Source organism: Orbicella franksi, chromosome 5 (assembly GCF_964199315.1).
Source record: "Orbicella franksi chromosome 5, jaOrbFran1.1, whole genome shotgun sequence".
Classification (NCBI taxonomy): Eukaryota; Metazoa; Cnidaria; class Anthozoa; order Scleractinia; family Merulinidae; genus Orbicella; species Orbicella franksi.
In genome coordinates, this window is record NC_138149.1 from 31,406,196 (window position 1) to 31,422,601 (window position 16,406).

At 36.9% G+C, this 16,406-nt stretch overlaps 4 protein-coding genes across 5 annotated transcripts; 2 read left to right on the plus strand and 2 right to left on the minus strand.

Moving 5' to 3' along the window:
* The first annotated feature begins 781 nt into the window (after window positions 1-781).
* On the plus strand, window positions 782-5,017 carry LOC145488210 (tricarboxylate transport protein, mitochondrial-like). Its single transcript, XM_081467029.1, has 6 exons — window positions 782-1,086; window positions 2,125-2,332; window positions 2,475-2,698; window positions 3,226-3,446; window positions 3,730-3,803; window positions 4,495-5,017. Exons 1-6 carry the CDS (start codon window positions 945-947, stop codon window positions 4,607-4,609), a joined length of 984 nt encoding a protein of 327 aa, XP_081323155.1. The 5' UTR covers window positions 782-944; the 3' UTR covers window positions 4,610-5,017.
* Window positions 5,018-5,082: 65 nt separating this feature from the next.
* LOC145488215 (homologous-pairing protein 2 homolog) lies at window positions 5,083-10,163 on the minus strand. Its single transcript, XM_081467036.1, has 11 exons — window positions 10,013-10,163; window positions 9,877-9,930; window positions 9,573-9,613; window positions 9,300-9,389; window positions 8,916-9,027; window positions 8,168-8,238; window positions 7,750-7,789; window positions 7,429-7,463; window positions 7,243-7,296; window positions 6,617-6,676; window positions 5,083-5,315 (listed from the first exon to the last, which is right to left on the minus strand). Exons 1-11 carry the CDS (start codon window positions 10,035-10,037, stop codon window positions 5,259-5,261), a joined length of 639 nt encoding a protein of 212 aa, XP_081323162.1. The 5' UTR covers window positions 10,038-10,163; the 3' UTR covers window positions 5,083-5,258.
* LOC145488216 (large ribosomal subunit protein eL43-like) lies at window positions 10,162-11,791 on the plus strand. Its single transcript, XM_081467037.1, has 4 exons — window positions 10,162-10,239; window positions 10,394-10,522; window positions 10,747-10,829; window positions 11,385-11,791. The coding sequence occupies exons 1-4, from the start codon at window positions 10,237-10,239 to the stop codon at window positions 11,446-11,448; spliced, it is 279 nt and encodes a 92-aa protein (XP_081323163.1). The 5' UTR covers window positions 10,162-10,236; the 3' UTR covers window positions 11,449-11,791.
* Window positions 11,792-11,886: 95 nt separating this feature from the next.
* Window positions 11,887-16,348, minus strand: LOC145488206 (uncharacterized). 2 transcript variants are annotated; one of them, XM_081467026.1, is made up of 8 exons: window positions 15,916-16,348; window positions 15,736-15,842; window positions 15,583-15,613; window positions 15,176-15,290; window positions 14,884-14,968; window positions 14,373-14,516; window positions 13,680-13,916; window positions 11,887-13,427 (listed from the first exon to the last, which is right to left on the minus strand). In XM_081467026.1, exons 1-8 carry the CDS (start codon window positions 16,113-16,115, stop codon window positions 12,967-12,969), a joined length of 1,380 nt encoding a protein of 459 aa, XP_081323152.1. In that variant the 5' UTR covers window positions 16,116-16,348; the 3' UTR covers window positions 11,887-12,966. The 2 variants fall into 2 exon arrangements, with proteins under 2 accessions (XP_081323152.1, XP_081323151.1); XM_081467025.1 differs by having other exon boundaries at window positions 13,680-13,922.
* Between the last annotated feature and the right edge of the window lie 58 nt (window positions 16,349-16,406).

Below are 16,406 nucleotides of genomic sequence, written 5' to 3' on the forward strand. Positions count from 1 at the left end.
ATTTACACTCGGCGAGGTGACATTTATTATTTCTAAATAATGAATTTACACACTCAGTGAAGTTCATTATTTATAAATATTAAATTTACACTTGGCGAGGTGAAATTCATTATTTCTAAATAATGAATTTACACACTTAGTGAAGTTCATTATCTATAAATAATTAATTTACACTCCCGGCGAAGTAGTTTATTTATAAATAATGGGATTTACAAACTTTATGATATGTAAATAACTATTTTAGAGATGACCTGATTTATAAATAATTGAAGTTGTTTAGTTTGTTATTTATATATAATAACTCTATGGTAAAAGATTATTTATAAATCAGGACGTACCTAAAAAAATTATTTACATATCAACGGACAAGTTCTTGTGTCTTATTTATAAACAAATTTTGTGGCATTTCCAATTATTTATAAATAAGGGGAAAATGGCATAAATTCGGTCTAAATAATAAATTTACAAACGGCGCCCCATAGATTAGCACGAGCTTTTTTTTTACGTTGTAGTAACCTTTGACCCCCAGTTATGTCCCACGGGAAGGCGCGTCATGGTATCTTCAAGTGCCGTTTCTAGGCAGACATTTTTTCACTCTGTCAAATGATGAAGAAAAGGAAGGGTTCTTGGTGATTGTTGACGTTGTTACTGATGCAATATTTGTTGCCCGATACTTAACTTGTAAAACGAACCAATCAGATGTTCACTTTTCAGCAAATATTGAACTTCCGTTGAAATAAAGACGCAAAATGCAAATAGCTGAACAAAAGCATCAATTGACCAATCAGGTGCCGCTATATGATAGAAGCATCGTGCCACTTGGAGTGTGACCAGCGGAGGTTAATCGAGGCCAGTTCACATCTCTTTCACGTGGGGAAAGTTGTGTTTTTGAAATTTTTTTTCCTAATCCAGAGAGCGATCGCTTCGACATAGCAAATTTTAAAATGTCTTCCTTGGAGAGTTGTTATAGAGGAGCTTTAGCGGCGACTCCAGACCCTGCCACGTATTATCGGAGGAGATATTTATGTGCTTCACCGTCAGGCGGTGGGAAAGGAAAAAGGCATCCAGGAAAAGCGATTCTCGCTGGTATGGGACTCTTCTCGATGTCTAGTAATTTATCAAATCTGTCATTGTAAAATATTGTTTCAGAATGCAATGGTGAAGGTGAATATTTGTTTATTTTAACCAGTATGTGTCCAAATATTGGCAAATCAGCGTTATTACGAGATTCGTATGGGTATCAGTAAAGCAAGGGTTAACCTATAGGCTTTCAAGATAACGCTTTAATATAATAAAGGGCATAAGGTAGTTCATTAACCAGGATAAAGATTTAACAGAGCAGCATTTAAGTATGATAGTTTATATGTTTTACAACGTGAATGACGCGGTGAGAACTCAATTGTCAGTGAACTCAGCCAAAGTACAAAGGTCGTTCGTTCGCGTGCGTCCGTCGATTTACAGAACGAGAGCTTGCCTTTTTATGAAAGACTTCACAAGTCTTGATCTCAAGTATAAATAGATTTTAACGAAGAAATTTTGTTTAATCTTAACGGAAACGAATGATACCTGGATCATTCTACGTGGCACGTATTTCGATGGGCGATCACAATTTACGCACAATACATGATACATGATCGCGTTTGAGCGTTGCTCGACAACTAAAGTGAATCCACCGCACACAGCTTGCTTTCGTTACGTTAAAGGCTATCGCAAGGCTAATTCGTCAACAGGAAAAGTGATACGTGTTTACAAAATGTCATGGAATCCTCTTGTTTTACAAATTGTCAGGAAATCCTTGTGAAGTCTAGGTAGCATAGCATCACAATTGAGTGGGTGTCCTGGGGGTGTGTCAAAGGGAAAATTGCGTAATTAAATTGCGTGACTGCCTTTTTTCCTTCTTTGACATGACGTCAAACATTATTCAAAAATTATGGAAGGGAATGCTGAAATGATTGTTTTATTGCGATAGTAGAATCATTTTCAATACTCAGAAACAAACAAAAACAAGATGGTTAAAATCATCTGATGGAAGATTATAATTTGCATCTTACCAACAAACTTCAAAATTTAAGTAAATCTTTTCTCAAAAATGAATCTTTTTGGTTTATTTTTTTTGGTGAACAGGGGGTATAGCCGGTGGACTGGAAATCTGCTGTACATTCCCCACTGAGTATGTTAAAACCCAGGTACAACTTGATGAACGAGCAGCTAAACCCATGTACCAAGGTCCTGTCGACTGCGCTGTAAAAACAGTGAAAAGCCATGGTTTCTTTGGTCTCTACAGAGGTCTTAGTTCACTGTTGTATGGTTCAATACCAAAAGCGTCTGTAAGGTGAGGGTTATTAACAAAGACCACACCAAGTTCTGTTTTGCCAGAGTCCAGAATTTTTGTTGGATTCTTTTTTTCCCATTTTGCTTGGTTTTCCATGATATATTTTTACTGATTGTCCAACAATGCCTCTTTCATACTGTAGATTTGCAACATTCGAGTATCTAAAAAATCAAATGGCAGATGACAGGGGTAAATTATCACAAGTACAGACACTGATGTGTGGGTTAGGTGCTGGTGTGATGGAGGCAGTTGTTATTGTATGCCCTATGGAAACTGTTAAAGTCAAGTTCATTCATGATCAAACACAGCCAAATCCAAGATTCAAGGGTTTCTTCAGTGGTGTTGCAACAATAGTGAAATCAGAAGGTAAAACATAGCTTGTTGTCAAATTATTCAAAGGTAGACCCTTCCTGTATGAGCATCCTGTAAAAACTTCTTTCTTTGAAATGTCTGGTTTGAAACTATAAACCGTTGGCGTAGGATTTGTAATTTTCCATGCATACATCACTGTTGATCAGTAGTTAGGGACAAAAATGTCCTGAAAATGATCATTATCCATCTTGCAAGGTTTATAAATTTAATAGTGTCTTCTTTTGTAACATGACCTTGAAAGGTCCTGAACCCCAAACTGAAACTGTGACATTACATTATCAATTTAATTAGAAGCTGAAAAATTGTTGAACTACATGTATTACTTTGTTTGGCAAATTGTGTAGAAGTTTCATAATTTAAACATAATTAACAGTCTGTGGTTGTTTAGTCAATGAGAGCTGTAAGTACTTAATTAGAAAGTTGTGTTCTACTGATCAAAATAACAACTTGAATTAGACCTTGAGTGTCAGGAAGGGTATTGACTAACTAGTTCTGTACCCATGTGCATTTACGTCTTTCAGGGTTAGGTGGAGTATACAAGGGATTAACAGCGACAGTAATTAAGCAAGGAACCAATCAGATGATCCGTTTCTTTGTCTACTCCAACCTGAAGAGTTACCTTCAAGGAGGAGATCCAAGCAAAGACATTGGCTCTATAAAAACATTCATCATTGGCGGTATAGCCGGAGCTGCAAGTGTCTTTGGTAACACTCCAGTCGATGTGGTAAAAACAAGAATGCAGGTTGGTTGCAACTCAATTACTCAAGGCTTTGCCATTGGTGGGGAGAGGGGAGAGAGAGAGGGGTGGGTGGGACTGTTACCACACAACCATTAATTTCTTTTTAAAAAACAGCCATCATTAGTAATTCATTTTAGGGTGAAGTCATAGGTTTTTGAGCCATTTTGCTTGTCAGATTTTTCTCTCTTAGGACTTCCCATTAGCATTGCAGAATAGACACACCATTATATGAACATTGCAAGGATCCTTTGAAAGGATTAATGCAGTTTGTGTCTTTTGGTTGCAGGGTCTGGAAGCACACAAATATAAGAATACTTTAGATTGTGTTATGAGGATTATCAAATATGAAGGACTGAAGGCGTAAGTACAAAACAACTATTTGCGGCATTTTTTGTTCTTGAATGAAAACATTCAAGATGGGACAACAATCTTCACCTGCCAACTAGTCAGCAATAGCGAGCTTACACAACCATGATGTTGATGTCAAGTGCAACCGCTATTAATAAAGAATTTAGCTTTTCTAATGGTTGTTTTGTAGAGGACAAAATTGAAATGTAGTAACTACCCTAAGATAAATTATGTGACAGACATGCTGAGCATGTGCGTTAACTTTTTGTTTTGAATGTTTTTGTAGCTGTTAAACACAGGGCTCGAAAAAAAACTTGAATTCCAGCTTGCCCTTGGGACAAGTAGCTTTCAAATTTTGCTTACCCTAGGCAAGTCATAGCTTGCTCTTTTCATGATATACAGTAGTTGACCAGCAACTTGCCTGATGCCTTGCCCACCTATCGGGCAAGCTACTTCCCAGAGGGAAAAATCTACTCGTCCCGGATGACCGGATGGCACTTTCTCCAAGTCCTGTGTTATCTTTAATATGTTTGTGGTTTGCATGAACTCCTTTTATTGGTATATTCTTGGCAAACTTTGCACTTCCTCTTTTCTCTGCATCAGTGTTTGAAGTGGTTAGAGGGGTGTAGAATTTTTTAAAATAGATTTTAATACATTGAGATTTGCCAACTGTGTGGAAGTTTAAAACCAATTTCTTTCACAGATTTTACAAGGGAACAGTGCCTCGCCTTGGCAGAGTGTGCTTTGATGTTGCCTTTGTCTTCACCTTCTATGAAAATGTCATGAAGCTCTTGGATTATGTCTGGATGACAGATTGAGTCATTCCACAAATCTTTATTTTTAGTTATTTTACCAAAATTATGTATAAGTCTCGCAAGCTATTTTGCACAAAGAATATACATGTTTACACTTAACTTTGTGGGAGCAAGTTATTTAAGGTAAAATGATCATGAATTATGATAAATATAGATTTTGTCAGAGCTGCAAATTAGCAAGAATGCTCTTGACTGTCTTTTTTTTTAAAGTGTCCAAGAACTAGTTATTTTTTCAATTGGCTAAAAACTTCAATGTTTACCAGTAGGTGTAAATTATGGGTTTCCTACGTGCAAGATAAGAATTACAAAAAATCTTGAGAGAAACGAAATCATGTATTATTTTACGTATGATGTAACTTCATTAATATAACTTACACAGTAACAGTATATTAATAAATATTCAATCAGGGAGACTTTGTTTCTTTGTTTTATTTGAACCAAAATTATTGGCTATAGCAAAAGAAAAAGGCCCTAGCCCTAAGCAAGTTTGACCATAACGAAATTACAGAACTTCATCCCTGTGTTAATCTGCCATAATATATATTACACAGAAGGTATTAATTAAGACTGTACATGTGGTGTGACTGTGCCATAATAGAACATTTTCATTGCACTGATTATTCACAAAGCATGATATTCTGTACTAAGCATTTCAACTGTTTGGTATGACTGCGTGATACTCTTCATCTGTTTCAATTCCAATATCCTCCTGCAGGGCAAGCAAATAGACACAATGTAGTTTTTTTTTTTTTTCAAACTGAATCCTAAATTTTTCTCTGTACCTATTTATTGCTATTGTTATTAGTTTGGGGCTGCACTCATCCTCAGAGACCCAGGGGCAGATAGTCTCGACGTAAACTTTTGCCTGAAAATATAGTGTCAACCGGCCAAAATATTGTGTCATCCTGACTAGCTAAGCCTGGGTCTTTGAGGATGCTTCACCCTGTGCCTCTCTCCACCAAAGGTTATAAATGAGTACTGGTGAATCTAATGCTGAGGGGTAACACTGCTGTGGTTCCAGGGAAGAAGTGAAATACTCCCAGTCATTTAATGTTATAGAAACAGGGATACTGTAAATCCTCAAATTAGCACCCAGGGTGCTTATTTCAAATTTAGGAGAAGGCAGGGGGCGCTTATTCGAGGGGGGTGCTTATTTAATTTTTCCCAAATCACGGCCTGACATGATCATTTTTTAATACATCATCTGCATGCAAACACCAACATAAGCTGTTTATTGACATAAAAAGCTGATTCTCAAGTTTAAATCGCAGCACCGTTAGTACTTAAGGTGTTCAACGTGTTCACTAAACGTGTTCACAAACTAAAACAATGTACAAATCTAATACTACATGACGAAAACTATACATCCTTTGTTGTCTCATTACTCGTCCACAAAATGGGGGGGAGGAAAGGGGGGCACTTATTCGAGGGGGGGCACCTATTTTAAATTTTGGCTGATAGAAGGGACGCTTATTCAAAGGGGGCACTTATTTGAAGCAGGCGCTAATTCGAGGATTTACAGTAAGCAGTAACATTCTGGACATGGCCCAAAGCAGAGCTAACCTTGCTTTCATGTATGAAGGATAACCATGAATACTTGAGTAAACCAGATGTTCAGTTTACATTGTTTCATGGCAGCTAATGAAAACCGTTCAATTTAATGGTTTTTTTTGTTGTTTTTTTTGCCAGCACACAATTTAGTCTTTACTTTTGACATGTCTTTGATTGTTAGGAGCACACATCAGAATTATTTCTAAAATTTACTATTCCAATACACTTGATCACTTGCCAAGTCAATGTTACAACAATGGAACCCACCAATCCAGTAGGTTAGCAGAATCTGGCCATGTTAACAAGGTGGATCAAACAAGGGGCTGTAGTTAAGCCCTGTGGGTTTCTAAGAAATTATTATTCCATTTCCTAGTTTACCGAGCTGTAAGATGAACCATACAGATAAACACTAGTTACTTAGCAACATGCTACAAAAAATCAAGTAAAATTTGGACTTACAATAAGTTGTTTCTTAGGCTTGGGATATCCTTCAAGGATGCCGTTTAAAATATCAGTGGCCTAAAAGAAAATGTTGTTAGGAAACAAAGTGAATAAAATTTTACCAAAACACACTATCACCACACTTTTTTTTAATTTATCATAATTCAACTGTTAATTACATGTGATTGGGGTCATGGGAACCATTTATTGCAATGTCTTTACAGAGTTTACAAATCAAAACCTTTTCAATGACATTGTAAATTTTTGTGGTTTAAAACTCAAATTTATATTTATTGGACTAACATGGACTAGGTTAGCAGAATAGCATGTATTGTGTACAAAAGGAAACAGACACGTGTATGACAACTCTCTGTGTGTTGTGCCCTCTAAATACACTGCAGGCTTAGTACACTAAGTAAGAAATATTTCTTTGCAGAATCACAAGTCCGCTATGCAAGACAAGGCCCACAACTACATAGCTCTCTGCACCCATTTACCCCTCCTCGTGTACTGGGTTGCCCATGATGAGCAAGGCAAGTTCCAAACACAACACAACCATGGTGTATTGTTTCCTGAGTATTCACCCATTAGGATGCCCTGAGAGGAACTGAACTGATGTTCTTATATGAAAAGAACTTTCTTACCATTCGTTTTCTTTTTCTCCACATCTGAACAAATTGCTTGTGTTCTTTGTAGATCTTTATTACAAAAGAAGGTCAATTAAGGATTAAAGTTAACGATCTCATGGCAAGTATTAATAAGTAAACAATAGCTCCATAGCCAAATGTTTCATACTAAAACTGGAAATATGGTTACTTCCATGATCTCACCTTATCTTTTTGTGCTGGTGTGACGTGATTTGTAGCTGAAAGAAAAGATTAATAGAGGAGGTTGCATTTGAAATACACAATAATTTTGTTATCTTTTTTAAATTTGAATTTATGAAACTGCTCTATTTGGTTATGTCAACTGCAAAGTGTGGACTGTAAAGTTTGTCAACACAGTCCACATTCATCTTACACCATACCATTTCTTAGAATCTTGCCAGTAGTTTTTTTTTTTTTTTTTCAATATATATCTTACTTCCGTGGGTATTCCTTACACCTGTAGGTCTGTAGGCACAAGCAATTCAGTGACAATGTTCAACTTACCTGACTTGATGTTCTTGATTCGTTCCTGGTATCTGTCACACTAAAGGTAGAAGAAAGGACATGCTTGTTAGTTTCAACTCGAGGTGGCCGGCCAGGGATGAAATACTTGAGCGACATATAAAATTATGAAAAGGGTCAATTTAAGTCATAAATCCTTACAACACACTTTTCCACCTTGTTAATAGCACTTAATGAGGTGGTGATTTAACTATGGACCAATTGGTCATAAGACATATCAATCTCCCTGATGTATATATAACAGTATATTTTAAAAGATTGATCAAAATAGACCTTTGAAAAATACTTCTTTTATTTTTTCCATTGTTATTCTCTGATCTTTGTCAATCCTGAGCAATAAATTCTGATGCAAATTAAACATCACAAGCTAAATTGATCTCAAACATGGGCTGATGAATACCTTTTTTGTCAGTTCTTCTAATCTAGCTTTTGCATCCTTGGTTGTCAATGTACTGTTCACATTGCGCAGCTCTAAGAGTTAGGTCACAACCAAACAAATAAGTTATCTATACTTCAGGAAGGGAAGTTTATTGGCTTAATCACTGAGCAATGGCTATGGACCCCTGATCAAGCAGTCAGGAGTGTGAGCATTGTCAGTGTTATGCTGTGTTACAAAGCAAGACAATTTACTCTGATGGTGCCTCTCTTGACCAACTTGAGATGCACAAATAGGGTACTGACAAACTCTAAAGAAAACTTGGCAAAGTGTCAATGGGATAACTTGTGATGAACTGACATCCCATCCAGAGAGAGTAGTAATATTGGTAGCCATTTCATGCGGCAGAAACCGGAGTTAAGTGTTGGCACTAATGAGTTCCTCTAATTTCTATCTTCAGAAATTAATGTTGTACTGGAGAGCCATTGTATTAGTACATTCAATGGCATTACACTCAACCTTCCCATTGTGCACTATGCGTACGTCCCTTTGATTGTGTTGGCCACTGAATATTCTAAGGCATGTTATAAAATAGTCATTCCTCTCTCTCATGGTACACCAAGGAATGTCCCTCTTGTTCTTTGTATTTTCTTGGTCTACACACCAAGAAAATACCAGTGACCCATGGGATATTCCATGCTATACCACTCGAAAGCATTGCTGAACTAGTATGTACTTAGAAAAAGAAAAACTACTACAACTACAATTACACCTGTCTCTTGTGTTTTCAAAGTTTCTTGCAACCTCTTTAACTTTTCTGTAGACATGTTGATGTTCTCATCAATTTTCTTGATTTCTTTTTCATCATAATCTCCAAACTGGTCCTGTAAATCATTTATTCAAGACAAAACTATTGGTCAGAATAAGAAATATTCATTTCGAAATGCTCACTGCTAAATAACATAAAAAAAACTTTAGTACTTTTTTCAAAAGTGCCTGAATTTGTGTGCCTTAAAAATTAATAAATCATTCCTTTCCCATGTTCCCATAATTTGGAATGAGGATTGAGCAAACCAATAATTCTTAGAAAATCACCCAATTTTAAATATAACCTTACTATAATATTTGCGAAAAATAAAATTTTGATGCTGCTCACCTGCTTAGGTGCATAGACTTTTTGTTTTCCATTTACCTTCTCAGTTATAATGCCTTTACTACCAAGTTTTTCCAGACTCCGTTGCACAGCCTTGCAATAAAAAGCATTTTAGAAATAAGATATTATTTTAATGCACAATACCAGAGAAGATTAAAAATGTACGGTTCGTGTGCGCTCACTTCGGAGAGAAGATCACCTATGGGGGATTCGTTCTCTCACGAGAAGAACTCATGAATGGCAGATTAGCTTTGTTGTTATCATTCAAATTCTCACCGTTTTCCCATACTCTTTGTGCAGATTTGAGAAGATATCAACTGACACAAAAGAAAAGAAATTCTTGTAAGTCAAAGTGATGTCATAGTAAAGGCTTCAAGTAAAGAGTCAACAACTATGGAATTCGAAGAGGATAAGATACGTTGTGCAGCAAAAAGTAAAGGACAGGAAAGTCTGTCTTTTTTAGAAGCAACTGGATATGACGAAAGGTCTTGAAATCTACATTTAACTGAATAACTTTAAGCTTATAGTCTCAAAAAGCAGAAGCTTGTAAACAAACTTTGAGGCAAATAATTTTACCAACCGGCGCTGTAGGGTCTGTTTTGTTTTGTGAGATACGCTAACACTGCATCTGATGCTGCAAAGAGAGTAAAATTCAGCTATTGAAATGAATTTGATCTACAACTAACAGTAGAATTATTCATTTCCTTTATATTTACCTTCCTCTTCGGATTTCTTGCTCATTTTGTTGAAAATTTGAGCATAATTCGTTCAAGCATTTCCGCGCCAAATTTGTACCTCGCGCCACAATATTTTCATGTGGTTGTAAGTGACGTATACGTCATACCGCTGCTGATAATCGCAGGCATTGGTATGAAAAAAAATCGAAGAACCCGGATGGTTCTCTTTCTCCTGTTCTCTTAACTCTGTGAAACCGTCCAAAATGGTGAGTAGAAATCCGTCGTTTATTCTTTGAAAACATGGCCATCGAGATGAAATACTAAATTTTTATTATAGCTGTGTTATTCTTGAATTAGGCTTTGGGTTCATTTCTTTGTGTTTTTGTCAAACTTGGTCTTTTTTGCCTCGTCTCTTCGCAGGCGAAAAGAACCAAGAAGGTCGGAGTAGTAGGGAAGTATGGTACTCGATATGGTGCCTCACTTCGAAAAATGGTTAAAAAGATGGAAATCACACAGCACTCAAAGTACACATGTGTCTTCTGTGGCAAAGTAAGTGTAATATTTATTTCTGTTCAATGGTGGAAAAACGAAAACCAAGATACTATGGAAGGACACTCTTAGCTAAAGTCTGATCTATGAGCTGTAGACATGCTGCTCCTCATCTTTGGTTTTCGCGGACTCCCGACATTTTTTGCGGATTTCGTTTAATAAAATCTGCTATTTTGAGTTGACATTATTGGCTTAGATAAGAAGATTTTGATTGTATTTTGTAGGAATCCCTGAAGAGGAAATGTGTTGGTATATGGTACTGTAAGGGATGTGGAAAGACTGTAGCTGGAGGAGCTTGGGTTGTCAGGTATTTACAGTTTTCTCTTTTAATATTGCACTGAACGTCCAGTACTCTAAAGTAGAACCCTTCTGGACCAGTTCAAGCTGACCGCCTTACAGACAGGTAAGGCAAACAAGTGAATCGTGCAACCAACCATGTTTTTGCGAGAGGCAAGGTTTCAATAAGATTGAAGTAGATGACTGCCCCAGTTCAGCACCTGTTAGAGAGAGCAATGAGAAAGACTCACAGCAACTTCCTCTACAGGGCCAATTTTTGACAACTGCTGCCATAAGTAACAATTCTTGACACAGTACCTGACAGAGCTCTGGTGTGTTGAGGTGGTAGAGATGTCGTGACTGTATTTTTTGCATCTATTTTGTTTTTGTTTGTTTCTGTTTGTTTTCGTAATAATGAAAATATACATGTTCTCTTCAAGGTGTTCAGAACAGGATGTAGTGAAATTGTTACGGTCATGTAAACCCTTCACAATTTTTCTCCGTAACTTGTATTCTGAAAGTTTTGTCAGCATAAGTTAATGTTTGCTCCTGCATGTCATTGATTACATCTTGTCTTTCACTTTAGCACCACAGCTGCTGTCACAGTGAGGAGTGCAGTTCGGCGCCTCAGAGAGATGCAAGAGACATGATTTGTACAGTCTGGCAATAAACCAACCAGTTTCTAGTGTAAAACTTGTGTTGTTTGATGCAATCAGTTTACTACAATTGTCAGTACTGTTGAGTAAGGCATGACAAAAGTTTGGTGACTAAGTTTTAATGTTCCACTTGTGTTGTTCTCATGGGCAACTGGTTCCATTTCCAGTGGCAACTAGTTGGCCTTTGATGTCATTGGCAGCAAAGGACCCTAAATTGTAGGCAATGATATTGTGACTATTGGAAATGAGGAAAGTTGCCCGTGCTAAAACCTTGTCACCAAAGGTCCGTTATGCCTTACTCAACTGGTAATCATAGTGGGTTACCTATACTGTTTGTGAAAATCTAGTGGGTTAGCTCTGCCAAATATCTCAAGCCTTAGATAGGAGGAGGGTTGTAACATGACTTACATGAGGCATTCCCCAAAACAAAACTGAAATTAAAAAAAGACCAGCTTTTATTTATTCATTGCCTTGATGTGACTGTTACATTCATTTTCCTACACAATTTATGGTACACTATAAACCCAGTGTTTTACATTTTCATGATTATAATAATTACTATAAAGTTAACTTATGATACATATAAAATCCTGGAAATTTGATTTGTCCCTTAAAATTGAACAACAACAACCTAAATGTCCCAGACCAAGTGTTGAGAAATGGCTGGATATGTTGAATAAATAACTAGCAATGGCTTGCTGAAAACCTTGCTCAATAACTCACTCTTAGCTAAAATTAATAACAACAGTCAGTACAGGCCAAGCATTCCCAAGCTCCTCACTGGTGGTGTATAATTCAATTTGATTTTTGCCCTCAGGCCACAAGCACTTGACCTGATTTAACTCATTTAAAATGAAAGTGTCTGGATATAGATGCACCATTTTCCTTTCTGTAAATCAGCTTTTCCTCTTATCCTGCAGGCAGTCATACACACTATCAAACAGCTGCAAGTATTTGTCAATGCCATCTCCATATTTGCAAAACAAGCTTGTCAAAATAATTCTCAAGGTGCACTTTTCAACAAATTGACACTCACCAAGTGGTACGTACGTACAGTGCTTCTAAAAATCTTAAATAAGAACTAGACTTCGCAGTAGCAATTATTAAACAACATAATTTTTGAAACGAAATGTTGAAAGTTGATGCACACTGAAAATATCACAGAGCACATTTTTGAGTCGTCACGTGCGGGGTTTATTGTTGGGGTGGTGAAAATATTTTGTGAGAGCAGGAGAAAATGCAAAGATATCAGTAAATGCTTTTGGTAATGACACTACACTGTCACTACACTATCACATGTAAAATTTAACACGATTGTAAGCAACTACTCTTAGCAATACCTGACATAGTGTAGTCTCTTCCGCAGCCATTTTTGAGATGTTATGCAACCATCCCTTGGCAGGACACAAAAAAAGCCTGCAGAGGAGACTAGACATTGTGTGGTGATTTTACATCAGTCCACACTTCATATGACAACTTGGAAATGGGCCATTGTAATCAATACACTCGACATCAATACCCCAACCACTTTCCCACATAATTTGACACTGATCCTAATCTGGTAGAATCAACATTGTCTGTTTCGTCAGTTGGAGTCATGCCTTCAGCCTCCGACTGGTCAAGCATCTCGTAGTCTGACACATCGGTGTTTCCAGATGAAGTCATAATGCTCTCTGGTGTTCCAGATCCCTGTCTGTGATCATTGTCTTTCGGCTCTTTCAGTTCTTGTCTTTGTTTTGGTTGTGTTGGTTTATTGTTGACTGTAGTCTTGCCGTCTGGATGAGTGGCTTCAGAGTCTGATTCGGTATCTCTGTCGATGTCCGGAAATTCTAACCCCTCCATAAATTCACCTTCTTCAAATTCCAAAGTGCTGCCACCTTGGCTCAGAGATGAAAACTGTAGCTCATCCAAAAACACTGCAGAACTATCTAAACTTGGGCTTTCAACATCAGGAGTTTCCCTTCCAGAGGTTCCTAAAGACAAGCATCAAAAACAAAGTCAATGCCTGGACTTCAAAACTGTTTGTAATGCAAGTCACTACAAAATGAATCAATTTTTTGTGTGTGGTGCTGTTTCTGAACACACAGTCTATGTAATTCTTTTAAATGGCCCTCAAGAGCTGAGTTAAGGTTTTTGGTAAACAAAGCAAGGTATAATAATATGGGGATTCAATTTAGTTCCCCATGTTACTGCACAGCTCGGGTTGTGACTGGAGTTACACTTACCTTGTGTTTCCTGATCATCTTCTCTGTTTGCAATGGAGCTCAGTCCCTGGGAAATAGCTGATGTAATAAGTCCTTGAAGAAGTTTGGCTTCTACAGGTGGCACTGGAGATGATGGTTCTGACAAGCTGGATTCTTCATCTTGTAAAGGAATGTTGTCTTGATCAACAGATGTGTCATCAGTGACCGGATTGAAATCCTTTGCAAACTCATCATCACTATCTGCTGGAGCTTCTCCATCTGTTGCTTTGATATTTGAAAAATGATAAATAATTATGTATTGTCAATTAGAGATGGCAGCCACAGGAGATATAAAATCCACCTGTAGACTAAGATTTTGGACAAACATTTAATTATTATGAAGACGTCTATTACAGTAACATTTTTAAAAAAACATTCAACTATAAAAACTGTGTGAAAATGTTCCTTAATGGTATATTAAGAAAAAAAGCATTCAACACTTAGGTAACAACATTATCAAGTCAAAATTAGGGTTTATAAAAATAATATTGTTTATACTGAAAATTATATAATTTTTTTTTTATTAGATTAAGAAATATGAGAAAATCAGTGGCTCTTGAAAATTTGTTTCTTGTCTCAACACTGATAAAATTAATCTGCATGCAAAAAAGTAAACAAATGATAACCAAATCCATGCAAATTTGTTTTTAATTAGTCAAGTTACATCTTTGATACCTTTTGTCACGGCATCCCTTAGTCGCTTAGTCCTGCTGTGTTGCCACTGAACAACAAATGGTCGGTAAAAAGGTTCCAATGCTTTGTTAATTGTTCTGTGTATTCCATTGTGTTTAATAACAGGCCAGAAGTACAGTGCACAAACTGAGAAAAACGTTCGAGATATTAATTGTATTACTATCTCCTAATGAATAGAGGGATATACAATACAGAATAAATTACTACAAGTCCCGCTGAACTGGCAAAGTTCCCAACAATATCCATTTTTGCCAGCGTGGTTACACTTCCATAGTAGTTGTTGTTTCCGAGACCTATATTGGTTGTTTTCATGTCTACTAGAGTTGAATTATCACATACTATAAAAAAGTCATTTGAATGCCATCTCCTTGGTACCCCCTTCAAAAAGAATCTACTCTGCCTCCACGCTACAAATGCCATGGAAACAAGGAAATATACATGGCATGTTCATTCAAAACTTTTAAATGAAAACATAAAAATGAAAAGAGCGTACCTGTAGCATAACATATCTGCACCAAAGGCAAGTATTGGTAAGCAAAAACTGTGACCAGTAACAACCCAATTAAAGCAGCATAATACTGCAAGATTAAGGACACAATATCAGTTTAAAGGTTGGCATTGTGTGCCATAGCCAAACAAAAGACCAAACAATAACTAAACAATGACTCCTAAACGAGGAAATACAATGTTAATTCTCAGGATGTAGCAGTTTTGAAAAGTTGATACAAAAAATTATTCAAAAATCAGTTTTAATTATGCAAGAAAAAACCTGGAAATTATCGTACCTTATATGTGCTGTCAGTTTTCAATTTATTCAGTTTTTCATGCCAAGCAACAAAGGTAGTCCAAATCACAGCCAGTCTTGTACAAAGACGATGAAAGGACAGAGTGGTTTGTCGGCTGCAGGGACAAATTTAGAGTTCCAGTCAACTGTGTTGTTTTTGTTATTAAAAATTAAACGTAAGCTTAATTCTTATTTAACATAAATTACTTAGAAGTAACTTATTTGAATTTAGTTGTACAAGTTCACACAACTATATTCCCTCGGGGAAACCAAAATAAAGACCGACTAGCAAAACTCGAAACCGAACAATCATATAAGTTTGCTAATTGATTGCATCGCTGGTAAGCGAAGAACGATATCTCACCATGTAGATTTTCAGACAAAAACAGGAATTTTTCACTTACTTACCTATCTTTATCGCTGACTGCATCAAATCCACCTTTGATATTGAATCAAAAACACCATTATGTTGTTTGTTAGGTATGGCCAGTATGTAAATAAACATTCATCAAACACGCAGGTCTGCTACACAAGTGTAAGCTTCATTAAATTATGACGTACCTTGTACAAATTGCCACACCTTGCTTCTAATATCCTCCATCAGAAGCGATGACGCCATTGCTACTATAAGCAGCAGCACCAGACGGAATTTGCCACTTGCCATGAGCCTATAAAACAAGATGACAACAAATGAGCGGCTCAAAATTTTACCGCTAATGCGTTCCACACATTTCATCTCACCCGAACAGAGCTGTCATCGCAATAAAATAACACAACGAATGCGACGGTTTCTCCCATAGAAGAACACTCTGAACGTAGTCCCATCTGTTTTCAAGAGGCTTTAGAAATTTTTTGACTCGTTCAATATATTCGTGATTGACGTTATATTCAGATTCTGTTGAACCTTCCACTGAATCCCCTGCGAGGTTATCGGACGCCATGTTGTTTTGAACTTATGCTTTCCCAAGGATATATGTGACGTCATGGTAAACATTCCTGACTCGGTCCCAGGTCGCCTAATTATCTTAGCGATGTTAGCTTTAGCGATATCTTTTTAAAACTTGCAAAAAAAAAATCCTGTTCGGAATCTTAGCTTTGTAGTTATCAAACTGCAGTGATGTTAAGGGCTTATCATTCAACGGCTGCTAAAGTAAACACCAGCACGAACAAGAACACCCTGAAAGGGTCTTCAGACATCTTTGTAACTCCCACTTCCGGTGTTTGGACACTAA